Raw genomic sequence first — 24123 nt, forward strand, 5'->3', positions numbered from 1 at the left:
AGTTACAGAAATCTGAGCCGTTTCATTTATATATATATATATATATGACTGCCAAATTATGCATCACATTGTTTATTAGTTTACATTAAAACTGTGTAATCCAACTGGATGGATTGTATATGCAATTCGAATACATAAATCTTGAATTTAGGCCTGAATATTTAGTGAGATAGTGTGAAGGTGTATTTACCAAGGGCAGCTGCTGCAATAAGTGTATGTAGATTAACTAAAGGCTTGGTTAAAAAAGCTAAAAGCCGAATAACAATAGAGATACTGACCTACTGCTGTTGAGATATAAACAGCTGATCAAATGCAGATAAAACACACTTACGTCTGTGTGCATGTTGTGCCTTTTCCAGCACAATCCTCTGTGTTGTGCTTCTTTGATGAGAATATCTTAAAAAAAAAAATCCTCAAAAAACAATTTTTCTCACACCATCACAGTCAGCAGAAAGTTCCCTTCACTATCACAGGAAGAAGTAAGTGTCTTGCACACGGATGTTGTTTGTCTAACATCGTTCCAGGACAGATGAACTACATATCTGCTGACGTAGACGTCAGTCTTGCGCGTATAATCTTGCTATACTTGTTTTGCTAGTATTACAAAAAGAAACAAGTTGAGGAATCATTCATGTCTGGAGAACAAACGCTGCACAAAACAAATAGCTGACACACATTTTAATGGGAAAAACCATTAAATGCATGACTGTGAGTTACAGGTTGACATCGTAATCTGTGAGTATATATGATGATGAATACATATCCATACAACTGCAAAGATGACCAAACAAATAATTACAAAAACTAAAAGTGATCGTAGAGTGTCATCTAGAGAAAGTCTTGTTCTCTGCAGAATAGTGTTAAATAAATATACAGCAACATTTCTGACAATCATTTACCCTTAATAAGTACACAAACTTTTCATTTTCAGTATGCTGCTGCGTATGAATTAAAGCAGGGGCCAAAATAACAAGCGTGAAACATTTAGTGATCATTTCTGTACCTGTAGCCGATGTGAAAGTGCATATAGTTTTGTTGAAGTTTTTACGACCGTGACCCTCAAAATGCAGCACCAGTGTCACATTTACTAACTCAAAGATGGTTGAAATTCTTCAGACAAATGTCAGTGTTGAGCTTACAGTAAAAACAGCCAACCCATCAAATCAAACCAGCAAAACAACTGAGAAACTGAGTTTCCATGTACAGCACAGCAATGCATGTTTCGATTATTTGCACAGGTTTCAAATCAAAAGCAAATCAATTTTTCTTAAATAACTGTAAATATATACACATATGAAAAATAAGTCCAGTAAAAGTTGATATCAGAAATTATAATCAGACCGAAGCTCATGGCACTTCACATCATCACCCGGTTTAATTCTGTGCCCAGTTGACGAGGATGGTTTTAATGAACTACTCTGAGCAACTAACTGGGTATCATTCTGTTCTTTTCCTACAACAACCCAAAGACAACTGTGCTTTTTCATTCCTCCCGCTGAGAAATATTAATCATACAGCAGATATTTTAAGTGCAATAAATGAGTAATAATTTTACATCTTAAATGTACTGTTGTTGTATTTTGATAGTAACTGCTAGTCATGAAATTATATTTTGCATGAAGCCTATTTTACAAACACCTATCTATTGCATTATGACATTATATGCATGACAATATATCATTATATAATACAATATATATTATATTAATGAAAATCAAGCACATTTAATGCCAAATAAAATTATTTATTTATAATTAATAACATTAATAGCATATATATATATATATATATATATATATATATATTATATTATATATATATATATATATATATATATAATATATAAACACATTATATATAAACACATTGCAGTGATGAGAAACTTGGAAGAAAATGTGCTTAATTGTCATGAAAATAATGTTATAATGCAATAAATATTTATGAATTTAAAATGGTTTTATTTTCTCTATGCAAAGCATATTTTTTCATACCTTTTTTTTTTCTTTAATTAAATTTTTCGGAAATTCATATAGTTTAAAGACCGTTTAACAATTGCATTACATCAATGGATCATTCTCCAGCATCACCGTGAAGAGTTCAATTCTAAACATTATTTAAAAAAAAGATTAATTTAGTGACCTATAGAAGTTATTCTCTAATCAATGGACCCAATAAATCATCTATATTGTGCTACAGAGAGATAATCAAGTGCAAATCAAATGGTCATCTAATTCAGATTCAGTCTGGGTTATTAGAGTTAACTGTCCGTCAGATTAGCCACGCAACCCTTCATCTGTCGTTTGTAGACGAAACACCTTAAACAGAATCTGAGCACGAGACAGACGCCACTGTTATATCACTATGTTATATTGGGAAATATTTGAGCAGGGGAGAGAAGATTACAGACTCCCCCAGATCTCCTGGACTTCATGCTTCACCTGTCTGCCGCTGCTTCAGCAGGAGTTTAAGAGACGACGCAGCCCGTGTCCTTCTGCGGCTTCAGATCCGGCTCCTTCACCGGCTTTATCTCCTCATCGTGCTTCGCTTTTGCCTGGAGGAGGGAAAAAAATCATTTTAAAAATCTAATATTTGAATTGCTTAAGTTAATATATAGCTTGATGTAAAAATGGTTCCTTTTGCTGACTATTATGACAATCGGTAACAGGTGTCCACTAAGAGCAGATCCAGAAAGCTATTTAATGTAAAAATCCAATTTAGAGCAGAAATCACATTTATTTGCAAATAAAGAAATAATATAAAGCATTTATATTCAGCATACTATTAATTATAAATATATGTATATATAAACACAAAGCCGAAAAGGAGTTTTCAAGCATCAAAACAAAGTTTAATACAGCTTTTTTTCCCCCTGTACATTAGAATGTGTTCTGTTTAATTGTTTTTTTCTGAGCAAAAAATAATGCCTATCATACATTTTTACCATGGTTTACAGAAGACACCCCCTAAAATGTCATTCAATGTAGCCACAATACCAAAAAAATTTGGTCAGGCATATTTAGACCAAGAATCATTAGATGACATTAAAAGACTATTTAAGAATCACAGTGCAGCTCTTAGAAACTAATTAATTGTCATTTTAAATCTTTGCCACTATCCTTCAAACCACTAGGTTTAACTCCATTTGTCAGCAAGAAGATTTAAATTTAAATTTTGAGTTTTAATTTTCATTTAAAATCTAACAAAATTTATTATGATCACCTTTTCTTTTATATATTTTCATAAGCACAGGTCAAAACAAGCATGTTTGTTTCATTTGTACATAAATGTATCGGTTACGCTGAAAGACGATGGAAATTTATTTCACCCATATTTTGACATTTTAGAAACACGATGCATTAAGAACCTGGGGGTGAAAACTTTTGAACATTGTGTACATTTTTCTTTTTCACTTAGTACTGCCCTTCAGAAGTTACTTATATGTTTCCCAAAATAAGTACAATTTACCCTGATCTTTAAATTCAAAAAGTTTTCGGCTCTTAATGCAAACATTGCATATATATACAATTTGAGGGAAAGGAAAGCTCTCCTCACCTTGTCTTCTTTGGGTCCTTTGGTCAGGTCAAAGGTCGCGTAGACTTCAGGCGTGCATTGAGCGCTGAGAGGCGGGAGCTCGAATGGAGTCGGTTCAGCCAAACCGTAACTGGCCTTCAGTTCCAGCGCTGGAGTTTCAGCAGGAACCTTATGAAAGTAACTGACACAGAAAGCCAGCCATGAAAACTCTAGGAGTCCTCTAGGAATCGTTCCATCATTCTGCTCCATTTGCGTGTTCCCCCGTTTGACTCACATGAAGCTGTTCTCTCTCTGGCATTTCTCCAGGGTGTTTTTGATGAACGTGCCTAGTTTCTTAAAGAAGAGCTGTTCCGAGGGTTTGGCCGTGCTGCCGGGACCCTTCATCTGACGGTACTCTTTACACAAGGCTTCAGCGCGGGAGTAAACTGAGACACAGAGATTCATTACAACCATCCAAAGGAAGGATTTCACACAGAAAACCATTCAGAGCTCTAAATAATCACAGACTAAAACCATTACTGCATCATGTTACAAAGAGACATACAACCTTTTTTTTTTTTTTTTTTATACATACACTGTAATAAGTTATTTTTTTTAAGTTGTAAATAAAACAGATTATCAGAGTACGTTTTACAAGAAATTGCTATATTTCAGTTTTTCCTACTTCAAAATTTCAGATTTACTACCAATTTCTGAGTGAAAACCATTTTTTCAGTGTATAAAGAGCTCATTAAGATGACTTTTCTAATGGAGATTAAAAAAAAACAAAACTTACAACTTTTTTTATATTTAATACCAATGTGAAATTACAAAATATATCTGAATAAATATGTCCACTAAAACACCTATGGCCCTATGAAATCTGTTTTATTTTTTCCCTTTTAATTTTTCTGGATTACATTTTTTTTTTCATAAACATTTTTCTGGACTCTGTTTTAATGGTTAAATTCAATTTTATTAATCAAAAAGCATTTGCAAAAAGCATTTTTGGGGGGCCCTATGAATTTATTTTATTATAATTTTTTTTTTTTTTTTTTACCAAATTCTGTGTTTTCTGTTTATTTAAAAAAAAAAAAATTTTCTTCAGAAATTCTGTGATTTGTACTTTAATTTTTCTGGTAATCAAATGATGGCATTTATTTACATTTATTTTAAAACATTAATTCATCTTTAAATCAAATGAATATTAAATAAACAAATATGGAAGAAAATTTGCATAATAATTTTAAATAATAATTATACTAGTAGTAGTAGTAGTAAGGGGTACATTCTACTGTACAATAGTAATAAATGTCTGATAATTTGTTGAGGGATTCATCATTTGCGTACATTTCTCGGCCTCCTGCAGGGATCTTATGGCCTCTCCACATTTATCACCCGCGAGAAGAGTCTGTCCATGATAGCAGTGTGCCTGTACATAACAGAAACAAATCATACAGCAAGATATTTATTGCATTAGTGTGACCAAATGTCGAAAATAGTGATTGTATCCAAACACTCCACTCGTCTTCCATTGTTCAAACGAACAGAAAGTCCTGCTCAATATTGCATGTTCAATTATTTAATTTAAAAGGATCCAGTAACATCGATTATTTAATCTCAAATGAACACACAGACATCCAGATGTGTTCAGCTTCAGACGGGACTCACATAAGCCATGTAGAAGTGCTGCTTCAGCTGCAGGTATTTCTTCCATTTACTGCTGCATTCTGGATCCAAAGTGTTCAAAGTGTGATCTGAGCAAACATGAAACATAATCTTCTAAATAATATAGAATTTCATTATACAGCACTCTGAAATACTTGATGAATGCTTGAATATTTCTGTATAATGACTAAACTGCATCTGAAATGAATGATTCCGATGTCTGACGTGTCTCTGTGCACTCTCGGTCTCAACATGACAATTATTTTAATTCAAATCAATATTCATGTCCATGCATTTATTTATTTCATGATTTATATCAAGGTTCATTCGGGTCAGCACGGCCCTTTACATATACATATTATATAAATATGTTTTATATATAATCTTATAAGATTAATATAACCTTGTAAGACATTACAAGGTCTCATTTATTAACATTAAGGCATTAGCTAACATGAACTTAAAAAAGCAATTCATATTAGTTCAAAATATATAAAAGATACAACGTTTTGTAACATTTTCAAAATGTATTACTAAATGATGAGAAAACTAATTAATAAATGATATATATATATATATATATACTGTATATATACATACACACACACACACATATATATATATATAGTGTATATATATATACACTATATATATATATATAGTGTATATATATATACACTATATATATATATATAGTGTATATATATATACACTATATATATATATATAGTGTATATATATATACACTATATATATATATATAGTGTATATATATATACACACACACACACATATATATATATATATATATTTTTTTTTTTCAAAAAATCTAATATGCTGATTTGCTGCTCAAGAAACATTCCCGATTATTATTAATGCTGAAAACAGTTGTGCTGCTTCATTTTTTTGTGGAAAAACATTTTTTCAGGATTCTTGGATGAATAGAAAGTTCAAAAGAACAGCATTTATTTGAAATAGAAATCTTTTGTAACATTAGAAATGTCTTTACTGTCACTTTTGATCAAATTAATGTGTCCTTGATTAATAAAAGTATTAATTTCTTTAAAAAAAAAATCTTATGGGCTCTACACTTTTGAATGGCAATGTGTAATATAATAATAGAATTTAGTTATAATATAATAGAATTAATATATACACACACAAACATATACAAGTATATATAAAATATTAAATATATTATTTCAAAAACATTTAAGTGATAATTCACCAAAAGAGCTTTGAAATATATGCCATTTTTAATGCAGAATTAGATAGAGAGGAGAAAATGAATGAAAGATTCATTACACAAGATCAGAGCATGTGTGTCTAAACCTACCGGCCTTCTGGTAGAAGTTTGCTGTCTCGAACGACAGCGCTGCGATGAGGGAGGCGTTGTGCTTCAGCTCGATGGCTCTGGCAATGGTGACTAAAAACAGAGACACATGAACCATCACACACACACACACACGCAGCAGTTCTCCAGCGATCATGACTGTCAGTGTGTTTTACCCTCCTGAGCCTCTGCCTGACTCTGCACAATGTAAGTGTCAATGACTCGCGGCTCCAGGTCTCGACCCTTCTCTGCTGGAGTGATGAGCCGAGGAATATGAGTCTCCTGACAGGAAACACACCACATGAGCACATTCAGAACGAAAAAAAAAAACAAGTAACAGAGTCAAATATTACCATAAATCGAACAGTAAGCCAATCATGACCATGCATTATCACGTTTAAAGGGGTTTAGGCACTCTATGTGGTAAAACGAGTGTAATGCATGCGCTCTAATTAATTTTTTCTTTCATTTTCCACAAAATCAGCATATTTTACCTTGAGGGTTTTAAATATTCCAGCAGCGATTTTCAAACTCTTGTGAACATCTTTGGCCTCGTCCTCTGTGATGCTACAGTTTAAAACAAAACAACCTGTCTTTAATGAAACTACAAATATCGAATGATCAAATATCTAACTAAACGTTCCGATATAATTTATTACACATATAAATGTTCCTGTGGCTCAGCGGTAGAGCATTACGCTAGCAGCGCAAAAGGTCGTGGGTTCGATTCCCAGGGAACACACATACTGGTAAAAAAATGTATAGCCTGAATGCACTGTAAGTCGCTTTGGATAAAAGCGTCTGCTAAATGCATAAATTATTATTATTAAATTAAATATAATGTATTACACACTGGGGTAATGCACAGTCAGTCAAGTTTAATTTGTGATAATGACCAGCTGACTGTACATTATATACATCAACTCATTTATTTCACACCTACTTACCAAAGAAAGAAAGAAATAATATCTAGATTTTGAATGATTTTTAAATGATTTTATTACGTGGGAAGAAGGAGCGGAGTGATGTGAAAGACTCAGTGTTATATTAGTATTATTTAAACATTTATTAATAATTTAATTTAGTTAGATTTTTCAGTTTTAATTTCATTATTTAAATTATTAATTATTATTTAAATTATTTTTGTTAATTCTAGTTTAAGTTATAGTCACTTTTCTATGCTTTTATCATTTTATTTATTTATTTATATATTTTTATTTCACTTTTATTTTTAGTTTAGTTTTAGTCATTGTAACATTAATCGCAACATTTCTCATTTTCATTTTTTACTTTTTTAAATACAAGAAATAAAGCTGATATCCATTTCAGATTATTTTTTTTTTTTTTTATATAGTTTTATGTTTAGTTTAAACATGACATAGTTGAGCCATGAAACTAGCACAACTATGTAGGAAATTGGTTGCCTGGTTTTAAAAGTGGAACAATTCTGAACTCCTCACAACATCAGATAAGTGTGTTCTGCTCTAGCAGCTGTAGACATAACTTCTCTGAGAGAGGACAAACTGCCTAAAAGCTAAAGCACAGCATATAATATTTTAAATGACAGAATCCAATCATTCTAGAGAGCAGTAACACATGTAACTTACTTCTCCTTTCCGGCCAGTCGTGAGGCAAACTTGGAGTACCAGACGGCGACATTAAACGCCATAGACACCAGCTCAAAAACCGCATCCTGCTGGGCACTGAAAAACACAAATCATATTTTATTCCCATCAAACCATGTTATTCTACTTCAAACTCAACTTGAAGTCATTTTCATAAAAGCTCGTCAAATCAGATCATTGTCAATAAGGACGTGTAGCATAACATGCCTTCAATTAAAAAAAAACATGAACTAAATTACACAAGATAACAGAAAATAAGAAAAGAAAACAGGTTCATTTGCAGTGAGGACGAGCACAGTTTGTTCAGAACACAATGTGTTTTCTGTTATTAATAATTAGCTTGATAAATATAATAAATAATGCATTTCAGTGTTGTCTTCTTTTGGGCATCACTTTACACTAAAAAAATATTTTTTTCCAAAGTTGTAAATAAAACAAAGCTTATTGAAGTACATTTTACAGCAAAATACGATTTCAGGGTTTCTACTTCAAAATTTCACATTTTATTAAATGCGTTACTTGCCATTTCTTTGTAATTATTTCTTGAAATTTACAAGCAATTTCAGAGTAAAAACCGTTTTAAAGTTAATCCTACACCAATATTTGTCAGTGTACTTGAAGCCTTTATGTATATTAGGGCTGTCAAAATGGCTGAAAAACTAAATTCGAATTTTTTACTTAAATATTATCAATATTCGAATTATATTCGAATTTAAAAGGCATAATTTCAGTTGGGGGAAAAAAAGCTGTTGGCTTCTCTCCTGAGGCCACAAGAGGGCGAATCGAGCAAAATATTATGCACGTTTCTTCAAAGCATAATAAAATAACACGACTATCTTTGCATAATGTTTAAACTAATCATTAATTTTACATGGCTTTCTAAACATGCCGCTCTCTTCTGCGAGACGCGAGTGCAAGTTGTGCAACGGTGATAGATGTCCTTCTAGAAAATGCGATAAATATGCGTTCTGTGTGAACGGCTTGGTTTTCGGTTTTGACGTAAACAACATCTTCCCCGCATTGATTGTTCTCTTTTTCTGCAATATTTTGAATGAACAACGTAGCAGCGCCGCATCTAGTGGCTTCAACTGGACAGGCTAACAAAAGCATTAAAATGCAATGACACTTACATCGTCGTCGCATCTCGTGCGCCACTGATAAGGCTGTCTGACACACCTAAAATTCATCTATTAATTCAATTAATGTGGATTTTTATTTTAAATTCGACGAATATTCGAATTTTTGTTTTGACAGCCCTAATGTATATGGTAATGCATTGCATCTTTTCATAAATTGTAACCAAAGTTAAAATGCATTATAATATCTGCAGATTACATTTGAAATTGGTTGTTTGTTGTGTTTAATCCATTATAGTTGTAACAGGTGCAACAATGAATAAATAATTATTATAATGTATTGCAACTGTGGTTACAATTATTCATGAGATCAAACAATGCACTATAAGGTGCATTACAAGGCATAATTAATGCATTAAAATGCTTTTATAATGCATTATATATAAAGGCCTTATGTATTACTCATTATTGTTTACTTTTGCACAACTTTCTTCACCAATGAAATGTAAAATTTAGGTCCTAAAAAGGGAAACCAGTGGAAAACCACTTAAGTAAACCGCATCGTGTAATAGTTCCAGCTCTTTCTGAGTTACCTTGCGATATTTCCCTGTAAAGTGTCAGTCCATTTGAAATTCTGGATGAATCGGAGCTTATTCTCTTGCGTGGTTCCATCCAGTGGCAAAATGAATCCTATAACAACAACAACAACATATCTCTGAGCAGAATTAATGCAAATGCATAAAATGTAGCCTGAGCAACATGGAAATATCTGAGCGGAGAGGAAATATAATAGTGCACAAACCCTGTATAAGAGCAAAATATTCATCACTGGATTTCTTCATGATCTCTGGGGTGCATGTGGCATCTGTGAACATGTCCAGCAGTCGGGCCCGCGTCGTTCTCAAGTCACTGAGACACAGATTTCATATTTATATTAGGAAAATCATACAGTAGGGTGACCGTACATCCTCTTTTTCCCAGACGGGATTTCTAAATTGCCTAAAATATCCATGTTTTGGCTTTGTTTGACATGCTCTCTACAGTCCTCACACATTACATGTACACGTTCTTGCATTGTTTTGACCGTTCTCTGTAGATCCCGCCTTCTCGCACGCCACAATTGGTCGATTATCCACAATGACTGCACGCTATTGGCCAAACTACTTTTCAGTCATTACCATCAGCAAGTATGAAAACAATAGGAAAACAAAGCCAAAACCTGGGCATTTTAGTCAATTTAGAAATCCAAAAGAAGAAACAAAAGCAGTAATATTGTGAAATATTTTTACTATTTAAAATAAGTGCTTTCTATTCAAATATATTGTAAAATGTAATTTATTTCTGTGATGCGCAGCTGTATTTTCAGCATCATTACTCCAGTCTTCAGTGTCACATGATCTTCAGAAATCATTTTAATATGCTGATTTGCTGCTCAAGAAACATTTATTATTATTATTATGTTGAAAACAGCTGAGTAGAATTTTTTCAGGTTTCTTTGATGAATAGAAAGTTCAGGAGAACAGCATTTATCTGAAATAGAAATCTGTTGTAACATTATTAATGTCTTTATCATCACTTTTGATCAATTTAAAGCACCTTTGCAAAATAAAAGTATTAATTTCTAAACATTCCCAAATGTTTTTTTATTTTATTTTACTGACTCCAATCTTTTGAATGGTAGCGTGTATGATATTACAAAAGCTTTTTATTTCAGATAAATGCTGTTCTTCTAAACTTTCTATTCATCAAAGAAACCTAAAAAAAAAATTATACTCGGCTGTTTTCAACATAATAATAATAATAAATGTTTCTTGAGCAGCAAATCAGTATATTAGAATGATTTCTGAAGGATCATGTGACACTGAAGACTGGAGTAATGATGCTGAAAATTCAGCTTTGATCACAGAAATAAATGACACTTTAAAGTATATTCAAAAAGATTTTAAATAGTAAAAATATTTCACAATATTACTGCTTCTGCTGTATTTCTGATCAAATAAATGCCGGTTTGGTGAGCAGAAGAGACTTCTTTAAAAAACATTAAAAATCTTACTGTTTTAAAACTTGACTGGTAGTGTACAATGAATATATAACAGCAGAATAAAATGCTCACTTGCAGATCTTATTGGCAGCGGGACTGGACGCCACGCCGTACAGGTTGAAGGACACGGGCGCCGTGGCTTTCAGAGGGTTTCGATGGAACCAGTGAGTCATGGTGAGAAGATACCTGAACGAGAAGAAAGATGCTTATCAATTTCAGTTTTCTTTGATACTTGATTTTAAGGACATTTTATTTTCTGTTGTACGATCACGACCAAACGTCCAGAGTGAAATCTGGATCCTGACCATCTGAGAACCACTGGTTATTCTTGAGAAACACAAAAACACGTCCAGTCGACCAAAACAACTCTCGACTAAGTCTAGAGATTATGTGATTTCTACATAAAGGAGAGCCTTCACAGAAGTTATTTGAACTAGTTTCAATGCTTGTGACCAGTGTTGGGGAAAGTTACTTTTAAAAGTAATGCATTACAATATTGCGTTACTCCTTAAAAAAGTAACTAATTACGGTACTTAGTTACTTTTTATGGAAAGTAATGCATTACGTTACTTTTGCATAACTTTTTTAATCTGGACAGGGCTTGCTTGTTTGTTTTTAAAATAAAAAAGTTCTATTTTTGGCAAATATAAAAGCCTTTTCACACCAAAAGTGAAATGAATAAGCCTCAAGCTGAAGGAAAAGTAAAAGTAAATTCACGTCCGTACAGTAGAATGCAGAAGAAGAAATTTCAACACACTTCAGCAATAAAAAAAAGACACAAATGTTTGTCTAGAGTAATTTTTGCTTATTAGTACGGTTGAACTGGATCATCGAAGGTCAGAAGCAAAGAATGGGATTAAATACATAAAGGATATTTGTGTTGTTTAACATTTAATTATTGCAGGTTTGCGTCATATTCTGAGTTGCATTATTTTTATTCATTTTGAGGAATACTGAATCTGTGTTTTGTTTTTTTTTTTGTGAGTGAGATGAATTAATGCATATTCATATTTATTTTAGAACTACAGTAACATCTGATTTCTCTCAACATGGGGACAGGAGAGCTGTCAATCAATAAATTGGGAAAAAAGTAACTTGCGTTACTTTACTCGTTACTTGAAACAAGGTAATCGGATTACGTAACTTGCGTTACTTGTAATATATTACCCCCAACACTGCTTGTGACAGATATACAAGTCATAAGCAACTAAATGACTGAGCACATTTCAGTATCTATTAATACTACGCAGTGCATTTTCATATTAAGAAGAAATATTTAACACTTAAGAGATCAGATCATAAGATCAAACTAGTTTATCGCTTCTGTGTGAATGATCAGATTCATTTGATTTTGAACATCTCGGCCTTGTTTACCAACAGATCTATATGAATAAAAGCGGCACACTAGTTACAAACTACCTACTGTTGATGCTTTATCGTCTACAAATGAAAACACGCTGATCTGTGATCTTTATGTTGTTCATAAAATGATTCAAACCTGAGAGAAATCAACGGAGTCAGAGACTTGCTATCCAACAGCAGCTACACGCTCAAATCTCACAACAGACTCTTAACACTCGATTTCAACGAAACAGACTTTGTCTTTATACCAGAAAAGCGTCGACTGTCAGATGTTTGTTGTTTTAATCGGCGAGAGTCCAGAGATGTAGACCAGGAAAGGCCAAAACAATGAACGCGCTTCCTGTATGACGCATTTCCGGCGGTGACGTCACGCCCACTGGTTTACGTAACTATTCTGGCGCGTTTTATAACCGGTTGTGTTTGTACATTATCGTTTTGCAAAAAATAAGTTTATAATTTGAATGTGCAATAAAATAAGTTGTATATGTGAGTACAGACAGTCTAAAGGAAATGGATACAAATTTTACTTTTTTTTTACGACGTACATAAGTCAGAATGACTAAAAAAAACATATATATAAATAAAAAAACCTGTTATATCCAACAATTAACCAATATTCACTTACATTAGAGCTTGATGCCTCCAATATGGTAATATAGAGATGTACATTATGGTTATAGAGAAATATGTATTTAATCTTTTTTTAATTAAATAGCTTTTCATTTTAATTTTATTTAGTTTAAATTTTGTTGTGTTTTGTCGTTTTTGTTATTTTTTTAAATACGTCCATATAGTTTTATGCTTTAGTTTATTTCGTTTTAGTAGTTTTACTTCCAACTAAATAATAATGAGAAATGTTGCCTAGGCAACTAGCTGAAATAAAATATTGTATTTCAGTTAATATATATTTAATTAGCTATTTATAAATAGTTTAAAATGTTACATTGCATTACAGAATTTATGTTGTGTAATAAAAGTTAAAATATATTTTTAACTCATTTGTGTTTTATCGATTTATTACTGACTAAGACAAGCAAATGTTATTTATTACGCAATTAGTCACTAATTACACTATTTTCACAAAGGTCTCGTGAATTCTTATAAGGTTCGTATCCCTTCCTCACGCCTTCTTTATTCTTGAGCGCATATTAGGACTTTTATTTTGTAAACGCGTCTTCCGGCGCAGTCGCAGGTAGTTCGGTTGCACTCGCATCAGGCTTGTGTCGGTGTGCGGCGGTGCCACCGGAGCATCCGGAGCCCAGTGGGTGTCCCAGCGGTGCGCAGCAATGCGGCGCTGGAGATAAAACTTCACCAGCGATGTCAGAGCCCGGAGCTTTCGCCTAACTTCAACCCGAGAAGATGTCAGATGTCACCAAAACTGTCCAGAAATGGCACGCGAGTTTTAAAAAGGGCACGAACTTTGATTCGTGGGGGCAGCTGGTGGAAGCCATCGATGAGTATCACATGTAAGTTGCGTATGTTCGATCAAAATAAACACATATTTGTGGCGATCTCTGGATCAGAGCTGGTTAAAAGTGAGGTGCACGTTTTTGTTTTTTTTCTACAAACAATACAAATGGAACTTGCATGACAAGTGATGCATTGCAATTACACAAAGTAGCGATTTAACGATAGATTCGCGTGTTCTTGCATCGTTCGAGTTGATGCATGAGATGCGGTGAGTACATAACTAAGTGTTGGGTGTTTGTCAGCCTGTTTGCAGTATGTTGTTGAGCGCCACACCCTCCAGCACTGGGTGGAGTTTCTGTCTCGAGCTGAACTCATGCCATTTAGGTCCATGCTGACACAACACACTCACTGTTTCTGCTCCTCACACTCTACTTTTGCATTTTATTCACGGATTTAATGTGTATTCGTTCGTGGAGCACAGTGTCAACAACTGCAGTACTGTCATAAAGAAAGGACTTTTATTATGTATTCTCTTACAGTATATATTCCATCTCTTAGCTGCAAATGTGTCTATAAACAAAGTTATCATTAAAGTTGCTTTAATTCTTTAGTTTGAAGGTGTGAAGGTTAGCTTGTGGTGTGATTTATCCCCCCCCCATCATGATCTATGAATCAAAGAAACATGTGGCTAGAAATATATTTAGTATTTCCATGTAGAAAGACATAGCAAAGACATTCAGTCATTTGTAACCAATTATTGTGATGTTTCATCAGACTTGCGAGGCAGCTTCAGAAAGCGGTGCAGTCGTCAAACTCACATGATTTCACAGAGGAGCAGAAGGCAAGTCTGTTTCCCAGAGATGACAGCTGTCAATCTTTTTTTTTTTTTTCAATGCTTAACATGACAGCAGATGCAATCCCAAATTTGGATTTCTTGCTCCGTTATCTTACAATATCAAAATAAATTATTTGATTCATTTCTTTTCCAGAAAACCCTTGGAAAGTTTGCAACATGCCTTGAAATGCGAAGTGCGTCCTTACAGGTTAGTGTCGTTATGAAACGAGTCTAAATGACCGCCGGACGAGATGGGAGTTCATCACTTACAGCTTCTTCAGAAAACGGAAAAATCTATTGATATGTATTATTGCTGAAACCGTGCTGTCGGCAGTGTATTTATTATGTAGCTCACATTGAGAAGAATGCGCAGATTATCAGTGCTATTGTTAACTTCAAACTATGATTCTGCTGGTTTTTTTTGGCAGTGCACACAATCTCAAGAGGAGTTCAAGTTAGAAGACCTGAAAAAACTGGAGCCCAGTATGTACATATATATGTGAATATGAATTATTTTAACCCTATAAAGCCTGCTGGGTCATATTTAGGGCCCGAGCACCAACGGTGTGAGGACCCTCTTGGAATTGAAATATTCTCACTATATCAGACTATATGAGCCATAAAAGCCTGATGTATCACACATGATACAAATAGGGTTGCAAAAAGGTGGAAAATTTCCAGTAAATTTCGGAAACATTCCAGGATTTTTTGGAATATTCCAGGGATTTTTGGTTAAGTTTCCGGAAATTTTCCACCCCTTTGCAACCCTAGATACAAAACAAAAACACGCATGCAAACTTGTTTATATTTGGTCTAAAGGTTCAGTAAACTGTTCCATTTAAAAAATACAAATAAAAAAGGTTTCATATGTTAAAAACTCTGATATATCTATATAAATAGTTTTTATAAATCACTGCTATTCTTCTGTTTCTCCACAGTTATTAAGAACATTCTGACTTACAACAAAGATTTCCCTTTTGATGTCCAACCAGTGCCTTTGAGGTATTTCTTTAATTATAGAACAGGCAAATAACACTCGCATTCAGAAATGGTCAAAGTCTAGCTTTTGTTCGGTGTCATTGATATACTATTGTAATTTTTGTTAATATTTTGAATTAGATTTTCTTTTCATTTTAATTTTAGTTAGTTTTCATTTCTTTAATTATAGAACAGATAGTTCCGGTCCTGGATGCTGATTGGTCAATCCAGCGCTCCATTTATATCATTATGCTATAAAGAGTGTTGTTAGGCATGATTATCATCTCAAACTTTTGAAGATACTTACTATACTAATATACTTTGTTCCAATAGAATCTCTTGTTGTTTCACAGATTTTAGCAAGCATGTTTTGTATTCCTGCTGCAGTGATTGGTCATTGATTCTGGGTGTTTTTAGGAAGATTCTTGCGCCGGGTGAGGAGGAGAACCTCGAGCTTGAGGAGGAGCTGGACGCTGGGACTGGAGCAGGTTCAAAACCATCATTCCCTTCAAGGGTTCCTGGTGATTCACTTCATAGTGCACGACGTTCAGCTGGACTTACTTTGATGCACTTCTTGTTATGGATATGATCAGCCTTAAATATGATTTTTCAACCTTAAAAAAAAAATCAGGCAAATAACACTCGCATTCAGAAGTGGTCAAAGTCTAGCTTTTGTTCGGTGTCATTGATATACTATTGTAATTTTGTTAATATTTTGAATTAGATTTTCTTTTCATTTTAATTTTAGTTAGTTTTCATTTTGTTGTGTTTGTCATTTTGTTATATATATATGTCCATATAGTTTTATGTTTTAGATTATATCGTTTTAGTTATTTTATGACATCAGCTTCAATCTAAATAAAAATGAGAAATACAGTGGGTACGGAAAGTATTCAGACCCCCTTAAATTTTTCACTCTGTTATATTGCAGCCATTTGCTAAAATCATTTAAGTTAATTTTTTTTCCTCATTAATGTACACACAGCACCCCATATTGACAGAAAAACACAGAATCGTTGACATTTTTGCAGATTTATTAAAAAAGAAAAACTGAAATATCACATGGTCCTAAGTATTCAGACCCTTTGCTCAGTATTTAGTAGAAGCACCCTTTTGATCTAATACAGCCATGAGTCTTTTTGGGAAAGATGCAACAAGTTTTTCACACCTGGATTTGGGGATCCTCTGCCATTCCTCCTTGCAGATCCTCTCCAGTTCTGTCAGGTTGGATGGTAAACGTTGGTGGACAGCCATTTTTAGGTCTCTCGAAAAATTTAAGGGGGTCTGAATACTTTCCGTACCCACTGTATTGCCTTGGCAATTAGCTGAAATAAAATTGTATTTCAGTTAATATTTAAGTAATGCACTGCAAAAATGATTTTAGTAGTATTTTTGTCTTGTTTTGCATTACAAATACCTAAACATTCTTAAATCAACATACATTAAGCAAAATGACTTAAGATATTAAGTTTAGTTTTTTTGAAAATTGTATCAAAATCAAGTGTTGTTTTTGTTTTTTCTGAGAAAAATGTCTGCCAATGGGGCAAAAAAAATAATAGTTTTCCCTTTGAATTAGATTATTTTTTCTTACCCCAATGGCAGATTTTTTTTCGTTTTAAGCAAAAACTAAAAAAAAAAAATGTGATAAATTTTTCAGAAAACAAGACGTAATATCTTAAGTCATTTTGCTTCAAGTAAATGTATCTTGATTCATGAACGTTTAGATGTTTGTACTAGAAAACAAGACAAAAACACGGAGTAAAAAAATCATATTTTGCACTGAATTTTTTGAAGGTTTTAGTTTAGCAATAATAACCCAAGCTCTGTTACGGCAATATTAAATTTAAGGTAAGTAAACAGTAGTTGAACTTACAATAGTGAAATTCACTTTCAGAGAAACTGATCCATTTTCTGTATCAATAAGCAAACAAATTCTCATTTGTTTTTACAGTTTTAATGAAAGTTTGACGTCTTTGACAGGTACGCTGTTGCCACGGTTACCCTCAGAGCCTGGAATGACTTTGCTCTCGCTGACGATAGAGAAGATCGGTCTGAAAGACGCAGGACAGTGCATCGACCCGTACATTACAGTCAGTGTTAAAGGTAGAACTCCGCAGCGCTCGCTATTGTCATATCAGACCTGTGACTGTCCTGACATTTTTCTTACATTTCAATCTTTCCTTTTCACCCTCCAGATCTGAACGGTATAGACTTGAACCCGGTTCAGGACACGCCAGTGGCCGCGCGGAAGGAGGACACGTATATTCATTTCAGCATGGATGTAGAAATCCAGAAACATCTAGAAAAACTACCAAAAGGTCTCACTTTGCTCTTAATGGAATATTTCACCCAAAAATGAAAATTTGCTCCATGTGAGATCTAGATGAGTTCATTTCTTCATCAGATTTGGAAAAATGTAGCATTGCATCACTTGCAGTGAATGGGTGCCGTCAGAATGAGAGTCCAAACAGCTGATAAAAACATCACAATAATCCACACCACTCCAGTCCATCAGTTAATGTCTTGAGAAGAGAAAAGCTGCATGTTTTGTAAGAAACAAATCTATAATTAAGATGCTTTTAACTTCAAACTGGCTAAAATAGGAGTCCATAATCCACAATAAGTCTTCCTCCAGTGAAAAAGTGTTCTGGTCTGAATCAGGAGAGAAATCTGCACAGATCAAGCGCGTTTGAAAAAGTGTTCTGGTCTGAATCAGGAGAGAAATCTGCACAGATCAAGCACGTTTAAATGGTTCTAAACAAGTATGTGGCTGGATTTTGATGTGAGAGACAACAGGAGATGCACTTTTTCACTGGAGGAAGCGTTATTATGGATTATGGACTCCATAATTTCATCCAACAATATCAGTTTAAAGTTAAAACATCTTGATGGATTTGTCTTCTCCAGATGTTAACTGATGGACTGGAGTGGTGTGGATTATTGTGATGTTTTTATCAGCTGTTTGGACTCTCATTCTGGCGGCACCCATTCACTGCAGAGCATCCACTGCTGAGCAAGTGAAGTAATGCTACATTTCTCCAAATCAAACTCATCCTAATCTTGCATTAAGACTCAAGAGATGGTGTATGAAATATATTTCATCATATTTTTGTGGTTGATCATTATTGCGCTTGCCTCTTCTGTAGGTGCAGCTATTTTCTTCGAATTCAAACACTATAAACCCAAGAAAAGATTCACAAGCACTAAGTGTTTTGCTTTCATGGAAATGGATGAGATCAAACCAGGTCCCATTGTTATAGAACTGTGAGTACCAGAGTTATTCAGAGTTGGTTACATCTACTACATTCATTCATTGTATTTATGGATTACATATTAATCTGATTTTAGGTACAAGAAACCGACCGACTTCAAGAGGAAAAAACTCAACCTCCTGACAAAGAAACCACTTTACCTGCACCTCAACCAGACTTTGCACAAAGACTCAAAGATCCGACAGTCTGTTTTGCACCTTTGTAATTCACTGATAACCACCAAAAGGAGGTGGTGATGAGAAAGTCACATGATGAACCAAAGCCCATCACAAGCAGCTTTTAAATAATAACATATATAGAAGGTGTACAGTTATTCACTGTAAATTATACGGCCTTTTTCAATTCCAAAAACTATACTACCGTAAAATTAATGTCCAATAGTTTTTCACCGTATATAGTAGAGGAATTTACCGTTAACCATTTAACAGGTTTTTACTGTAGCATTTTTACAGTCTTTTACCGTTAAATTCACGGTCATTTTTTACAGTGTATATAAAGACGTTGAGACACAAGCTCCCTAAAAGTATGTAAACACAAGTGCAAATTTAATCGCATTAGATGATAAAACGTTTTCTTAGAACTAGCTGGTGTTTTAGTGGATGAATGAAGTCATCAGCATGATCCACTAACCACAAATATAAAAATCACATAATACTTCATTTGCAAAGCTACATCTATTATTTTAACATTTTAAACCATGCAAACTTTAAACTTTTTTAATTGCAAGTGCATCTTTCTTAAAATAGATACTAAATTAAGTTTGATGGTGTCTAATGCAAGCACATTCAGATATTTTTAAGCATGTCCTATTCTGGTAGGATCACTTTTGTTTTGTAAATGCTCTAGTTAATGTTACTAAAACTTGCTAGACAAAAATTTATTGACTTTTCTCACACAGGGTATCACAACTTGCCAAAAAATGGATAATTTTTGTACCTTTTTACTCTTGTGGTGTTCCAGGTCAAAAATGACCCACCAAAAATAGCTTATAAATTTCTTATGCTAGATTACCAAATACTGGATTTAATCTTTTTATCCACTTGGCTTCCTTTAATTAGCACCTTTTGTATTTCTTTTTGAAACTGACTGATCATAAGCCTCATTGATCTGAGCTCATGCACCTCAGTTTCTGAGTGAACACTGCCAAAATTATCCACAAGTAATGTTTTTTCTATCAAAAACTGGGCATAAACTCAGATCAACGAAGCCTTGTGCTATCGAAATAAAACAGTTGACAAAAAGATGGAATCTAACATTTACTGATAATATATAGCATAATAATGTGATTTGCACGCAATATTTAAAAGGCCGGTCATATTTGACCAGGAAAACCATTAGGAAAGGATTTTCAGCACAGCAAGTGTTAAGTGAGTAAATCTTTGAGGGAAATGCTGGCATGATTAATTGCTTAATGCAAATGTCCTGTATTAATTAGTCCAGAGCAAAATCGCTGACTCCTCCATGGGAGTTCTTGTCGAAAGATGTTGAGATGCATGGATTCGCAAGTAAACACATTCATCAAACCTACAGGAAAAAAGAAGCTTTATTCAACTCATTCATTCCCGTCAAATCAATGCCACATTTTTAAAACCGTTTCTTCGCTAGGATTTCAACACAATGCATCCTCTCAACACACTTCCTAAAATAATTTACTCTAATATCAAACAAAACAGTATAAGCAAAGAAAAAAAAAAAAAAGACAAAAAAGGTCTATGGATTGAGTATTGGAGCATTTTTCCATTTTGTTTCCAAAAGCATTGCATGAAAAATCATTCGTGGGCCTCGTTCATGAAACACGAGCAGATTTTCTGAGAGTAAAACCATTTCGGGAATAAAATTGAGTGAATCGATTTTTTTTAATATATAAATTATTGCAATTCAGTGAATCATTTGCGATGAATGTGTGGCACTTGCTTGTAAAATCATTCCTGCATGAATCGAATGAGACTAATTCGTTTACAAGAATGTTTTTATGTAAACCGTCAACAATCAATTCAAACAGTTTGTCAAAAATTCATTCTGCGCGTGTTTCATCATCACGCAACATCCATTAATACACACCTGCATGCTTAAGGGTAAACAAGCTAAATTTAAGAAAATATGGAGTCCATTTTTATTATTTATTGAATGTAGGGATATTAAACAATATAATGTGCATGTGCATTATATTAACCCCTTACAACTGCGGTTGTTATTGCTTGCAATGGATTATTAAATCTAACTTCCAAAGTACAGACTGTATTAATCCTTATGTTGGTTTTGTGCTTTACACTTTTTATGTAATATGAGCCTCTAGTGTTTGTTTGTTTTCTTTTCTTTTCTGTACATAGTAAGTATTGTTACAGACACGGTATGTACATGTGTCAGTCTTGTAAGTGTTTCAAGAAAATTTAATAAAAATAATATTACAAAAAAAAAAATACACCTGCTGGCTGTATGAAGGCTCGGATGAACAAACACAGAGACATTCGTCTGTTTCTATTGTGTCTGATTTGTGAGAATATTTTATTGTATACGCAGCTGAAAGAAACGTACAAATACTTTGTCAATATGACATCATATGTGCCTTTCCGCTAGGAAAAAGAAATCAGAGCAGATGCACGACGAATCAAACGTTAAAATAAACACAGGTGCGGCGAATAATCACGAGAGCTGGTGGATCATCAGACTAGAAGCGGCTGAACGGGAATAGGGTTGTTCAAAAATGGTGAAAAGGCATAAAAATACGTAAAGTCTCTTCAGAGTCCTCTCACATTAAAGGCATGAGGAAATGGCTTCACGATGTGCCTAAATATAGGCTTGGCATCCCAGAATGCATCAGCACTGGTTCGAGTGGTAGAGATTGTAATGTAACCACATGACAACCACCAGGAAAAAAAATTGAATGCATATTAAATCAAACTATTTCCATAGGAAAGGTTTGCTAATGTATAAAATCAAAACCTCATTATTTCTGTCACAAATGTGTTACTGAAACAAAATTAAGTGTTTTTTTTCTACCCAAACCTGATTTTGATGGTTAAATATTGAAAAGAATCAGGACCCAACAAAGTCGAGCTGGCGAATCAGCACGTTTTCGTGTCAAGGTTCGCCATCCTGATGGGACGCGTCCGTTGGCGGCTCGTTGGCTGGTGTGACGTTCCCCTCGCCGTCTCTGGAGCGCTGAGGGATTAGTGGAGGGGGTCCCGGGAAACCGCGCCCGCCGTACAGAGGTGGGATCATGGCTCCGGGGTGCGGCAGATGTCCGGGGGGGAAGGGGCGAGGGGGGAGGCCGCGAGGGCCGAAGAATTCTGGAGGGGCGTCCCACGGTCCGCGCGGCGGAGGGGGAAGCGGTCCCAACGACGGGCCTCGTCCTGATGAAATAAAGTGAAATGTAAGGTTTCAGCAAGCGGTGAACTGAAAATGAATATCCAACGTCACTGAACAAAACGGTGACGTTTAGTTAGCTTTTAAATTGTCAATTTTATAATACAAACAGTAAATATGGTTTTGACGCTCTTTAATGTGGCGTCACAGATCACTTTAACTGCGTAAACACTAGCGATGCACCGAAATTTCAGCAACCAAAATATTTAAACTGAAACAGCAATTTTCTGTTTTGTTACCAACATGCTAATCATGCTAGAAACATGCTATCAACATGCTAATCATGCTAAAAACATGTTAACAACATGTTTATCATGCTAACAATGTTACAACAACATGCAAGCAAAATGTTAGCAACATTAATCATGCTAGCAACATGCTAACCACATGTTAATCATGTTAAAATATGCTAGCAACAGGCTGACATGATAATCATGTTAAATACATGCTTGGAACATGTTATCGTCATGCTAATCATGTTAAAACCATGCTAATGTTAATGGTAAAACATGCTAGCAAAATGTTAGCAACATTAATCATGCTAACGACATGCTAATCATGTTAACAACGTTAATAATGCTAACAATGTTAAAACACGCTAGCAACATTCTAATCATGTTAAAAACATGCTAACAACAAGGTAACATATGCTAATCATGCTAGAAACACGCTAGCAACGTGCTAAATCAATCTAGCCACATGCTAGCAACGTCTATCTATCAATCAATCAAAACTTTCCAACTTCAAGCTTTTACTGCTGCTTCAAACTTTCAGTCTAGGCTTTCTCAAGCCAACATCAAAGTTTGTTCACAAACTTTAGCCAGAAGTTAACGTTCAAATTGTCAATTTAATAATGAAATACAAACAATAAAAGTGGTTTTGACACCCTTTAACGTGGCATGACAGATCACTTTATAGGCTTGCTGCGATAGACGGTGCTGACGGTTATACCGGTGTTAAGCCGCAACACCGGTTACGTCACTTGCCCACCACGGCACCGACCCCCACCGTCGTTTTGATTTTTTTATAGTAATAAAAATCATTTAGTTCAGTAAAAGAACAGATACTACAATTAAAAACTGAACGCGGCTGCTCAATGCAGCGTGCCGAACGAGTCGCATCACAGATCAGATTTAATTTCTCCAGTGAAGAGAGAGAGTCGAGCCGACTGACAAGAAGAGTGAGGTGAGACAGACAAGACGATCGCGGATGATTTAGTTTCGAAACGAGATGCAAAAGCGCCTGTTTGGCAGTATTTTGGATTTTGAAAAGCCTGTTGACTTTTGCCGTTTATCTAAGGTGATTTTGGAAGTTTTTTAAACATTCGTTTTATTTTATATTAGGCATAGCCTGCCCTATAGCATGGTATATTTTTATTCGTTTTGTTAATAAAAGATCTATGTTTAATATATAGGCTAAAGTGAGTTTGACGTTGTATTTTTTTTTTGCTGCATTCAAGCAATTGATGCGGAATTGCCACTAATTCGAAAGTGAAAGTAAAATGCACACGGTGCTTTTAAGCTATTTAAATGCAAAGGAAAGCGAGGAAAAGAGGGAAAATTCAAACAAACAATTGCTTTACGCCAAATTGCCGCTATTTGAAAGTGAAAGTGAAAGTAAAATGCACACGGTGCTTTTAAGCTATTT

The 24123-nt window shown here is 34.3% G+C and overlaps 3 protein-coding genes across 5 annotated transcripts in view; 1 reads left to right on the top strand and 2 right to left on the bottom strand.

Moving 5' to 3' along the window:
• Window positions 1-12973, bottom strand: part of brox (BRO1 domain and CAAX motif containing) — a 23301-nt gene extending 10328 nt beyond the window's left edge. Inside the window, exons 1-14 of one of the 3 annotated variants that reach the window (XR_001631988.1) lie at window positions 12864-12973; window positions 11326-11439; window positions 10015-10121; window positions 9806-9902; window positions 8119-8214; window positions 7006-7078; window positions 6688-6793; window positions 6515-6604; window positions 5182-5267; window positions 4861-4942; window positions 3806-3956; window positions 3553-3712; window positions 2439-2551; window positions 332-396 (exon numbers count right to left, since the gene is read on the bottom strand). Coding sequence is in view for 2 of the 3 variants with exons in the window: in XM_016461668.1 (XP_016317154.1) it covers window positions 2465-2551; window positions 3553-3712; window positions 3806-3956; window positions 4861-4942; window positions 5182-5267; window positions 6515-6604; window positions 6688-6793; window positions 7006-7078; window positions 8119-8214; window positions 9806-9902; window positions 10015-10121; window positions 11326-11426 (1236 nt within the window). In the remaining variant the exon portion in view is untranslated. Of the gene's footprint in view, window positions 1-331; window positions 397-1938; window positions 2552-3552; window positions 3713-3805; window positions 3957-4860; window positions 4943-5181; window positions 5268-6514; window positions 6605-6687; window positions 6794-7005; window positions 7079-8118; window positions 8215-9805; window positions 9903-10014; window positions 10122-11325; window positions 11440-12863 lie in introns of those variants that run through there. The other 2 variants (XM_016461668.1, XM_016461669.1) reach the window with 2 other exon arrangements.
• A 799-nt stretch (window positions 12974-13772) lies between these two features.
• On the top strand, window positions 13773-19334 carry LOC107669427 (axin interactor, dorsalization-associated protein; the record flags this gene model as incomplete). Its single annotated transcript, XM_016461639.1, has 10 exons — window positions 13773-14081; window positions 14800-14866; window positions 15015-15068; window positions 15289-15343; window positions 15799-15862; window positions 16256-16359; window positions 17819-17941; window positions 18034-18156; window positions 18985-19102; window positions 19187-19334. Coding segments are annotated over exons 1-10 (963 nt in total), but the record flags the coding sequence as incomplete, so codon positions are not given.
• A 1635-nt stretch (window positions 19335-20969) lies between these two features.
• LOC107669418 (MIA SH3 domain ER export factor 3) overlaps window positions 20970-24123 on the bottom strand; it is a gene marked incomplete at its 5' end in the record, with an annotated part of 28420 nt that continues 25266 nt past the window's right edge. Inside the window, one exon of the mRNA XM_016461625.1 lies at window positions 20970-22463. Within this exon, the coding sequence (XP_016317111.1) occupies window positions 22192-22463 (272 nt within the window). The remainder of the gene's footprint in view (window positions 22464-24123) is intronic.

The sequence above is a fragment of the Sinocyclocheilus anshuiensis genome, unplaced genomic scaffold, assembly GCF_001515605.1.
Source record: "Sinocyclocheilus anshuiensis isolate Anshui unplaced genomic scaffold, SAMN03320099.WGS_v1.1 scaffold96, whole genome shotgun sequence".
In the NCBI taxonomy this organism is placed as follows: Eukaryota; Metazoa; Chordata; class Actinopteri; order Cypriniformes; family Cyprinidae; genus Sinocyclocheilus; species Sinocyclocheilus anshuiensis.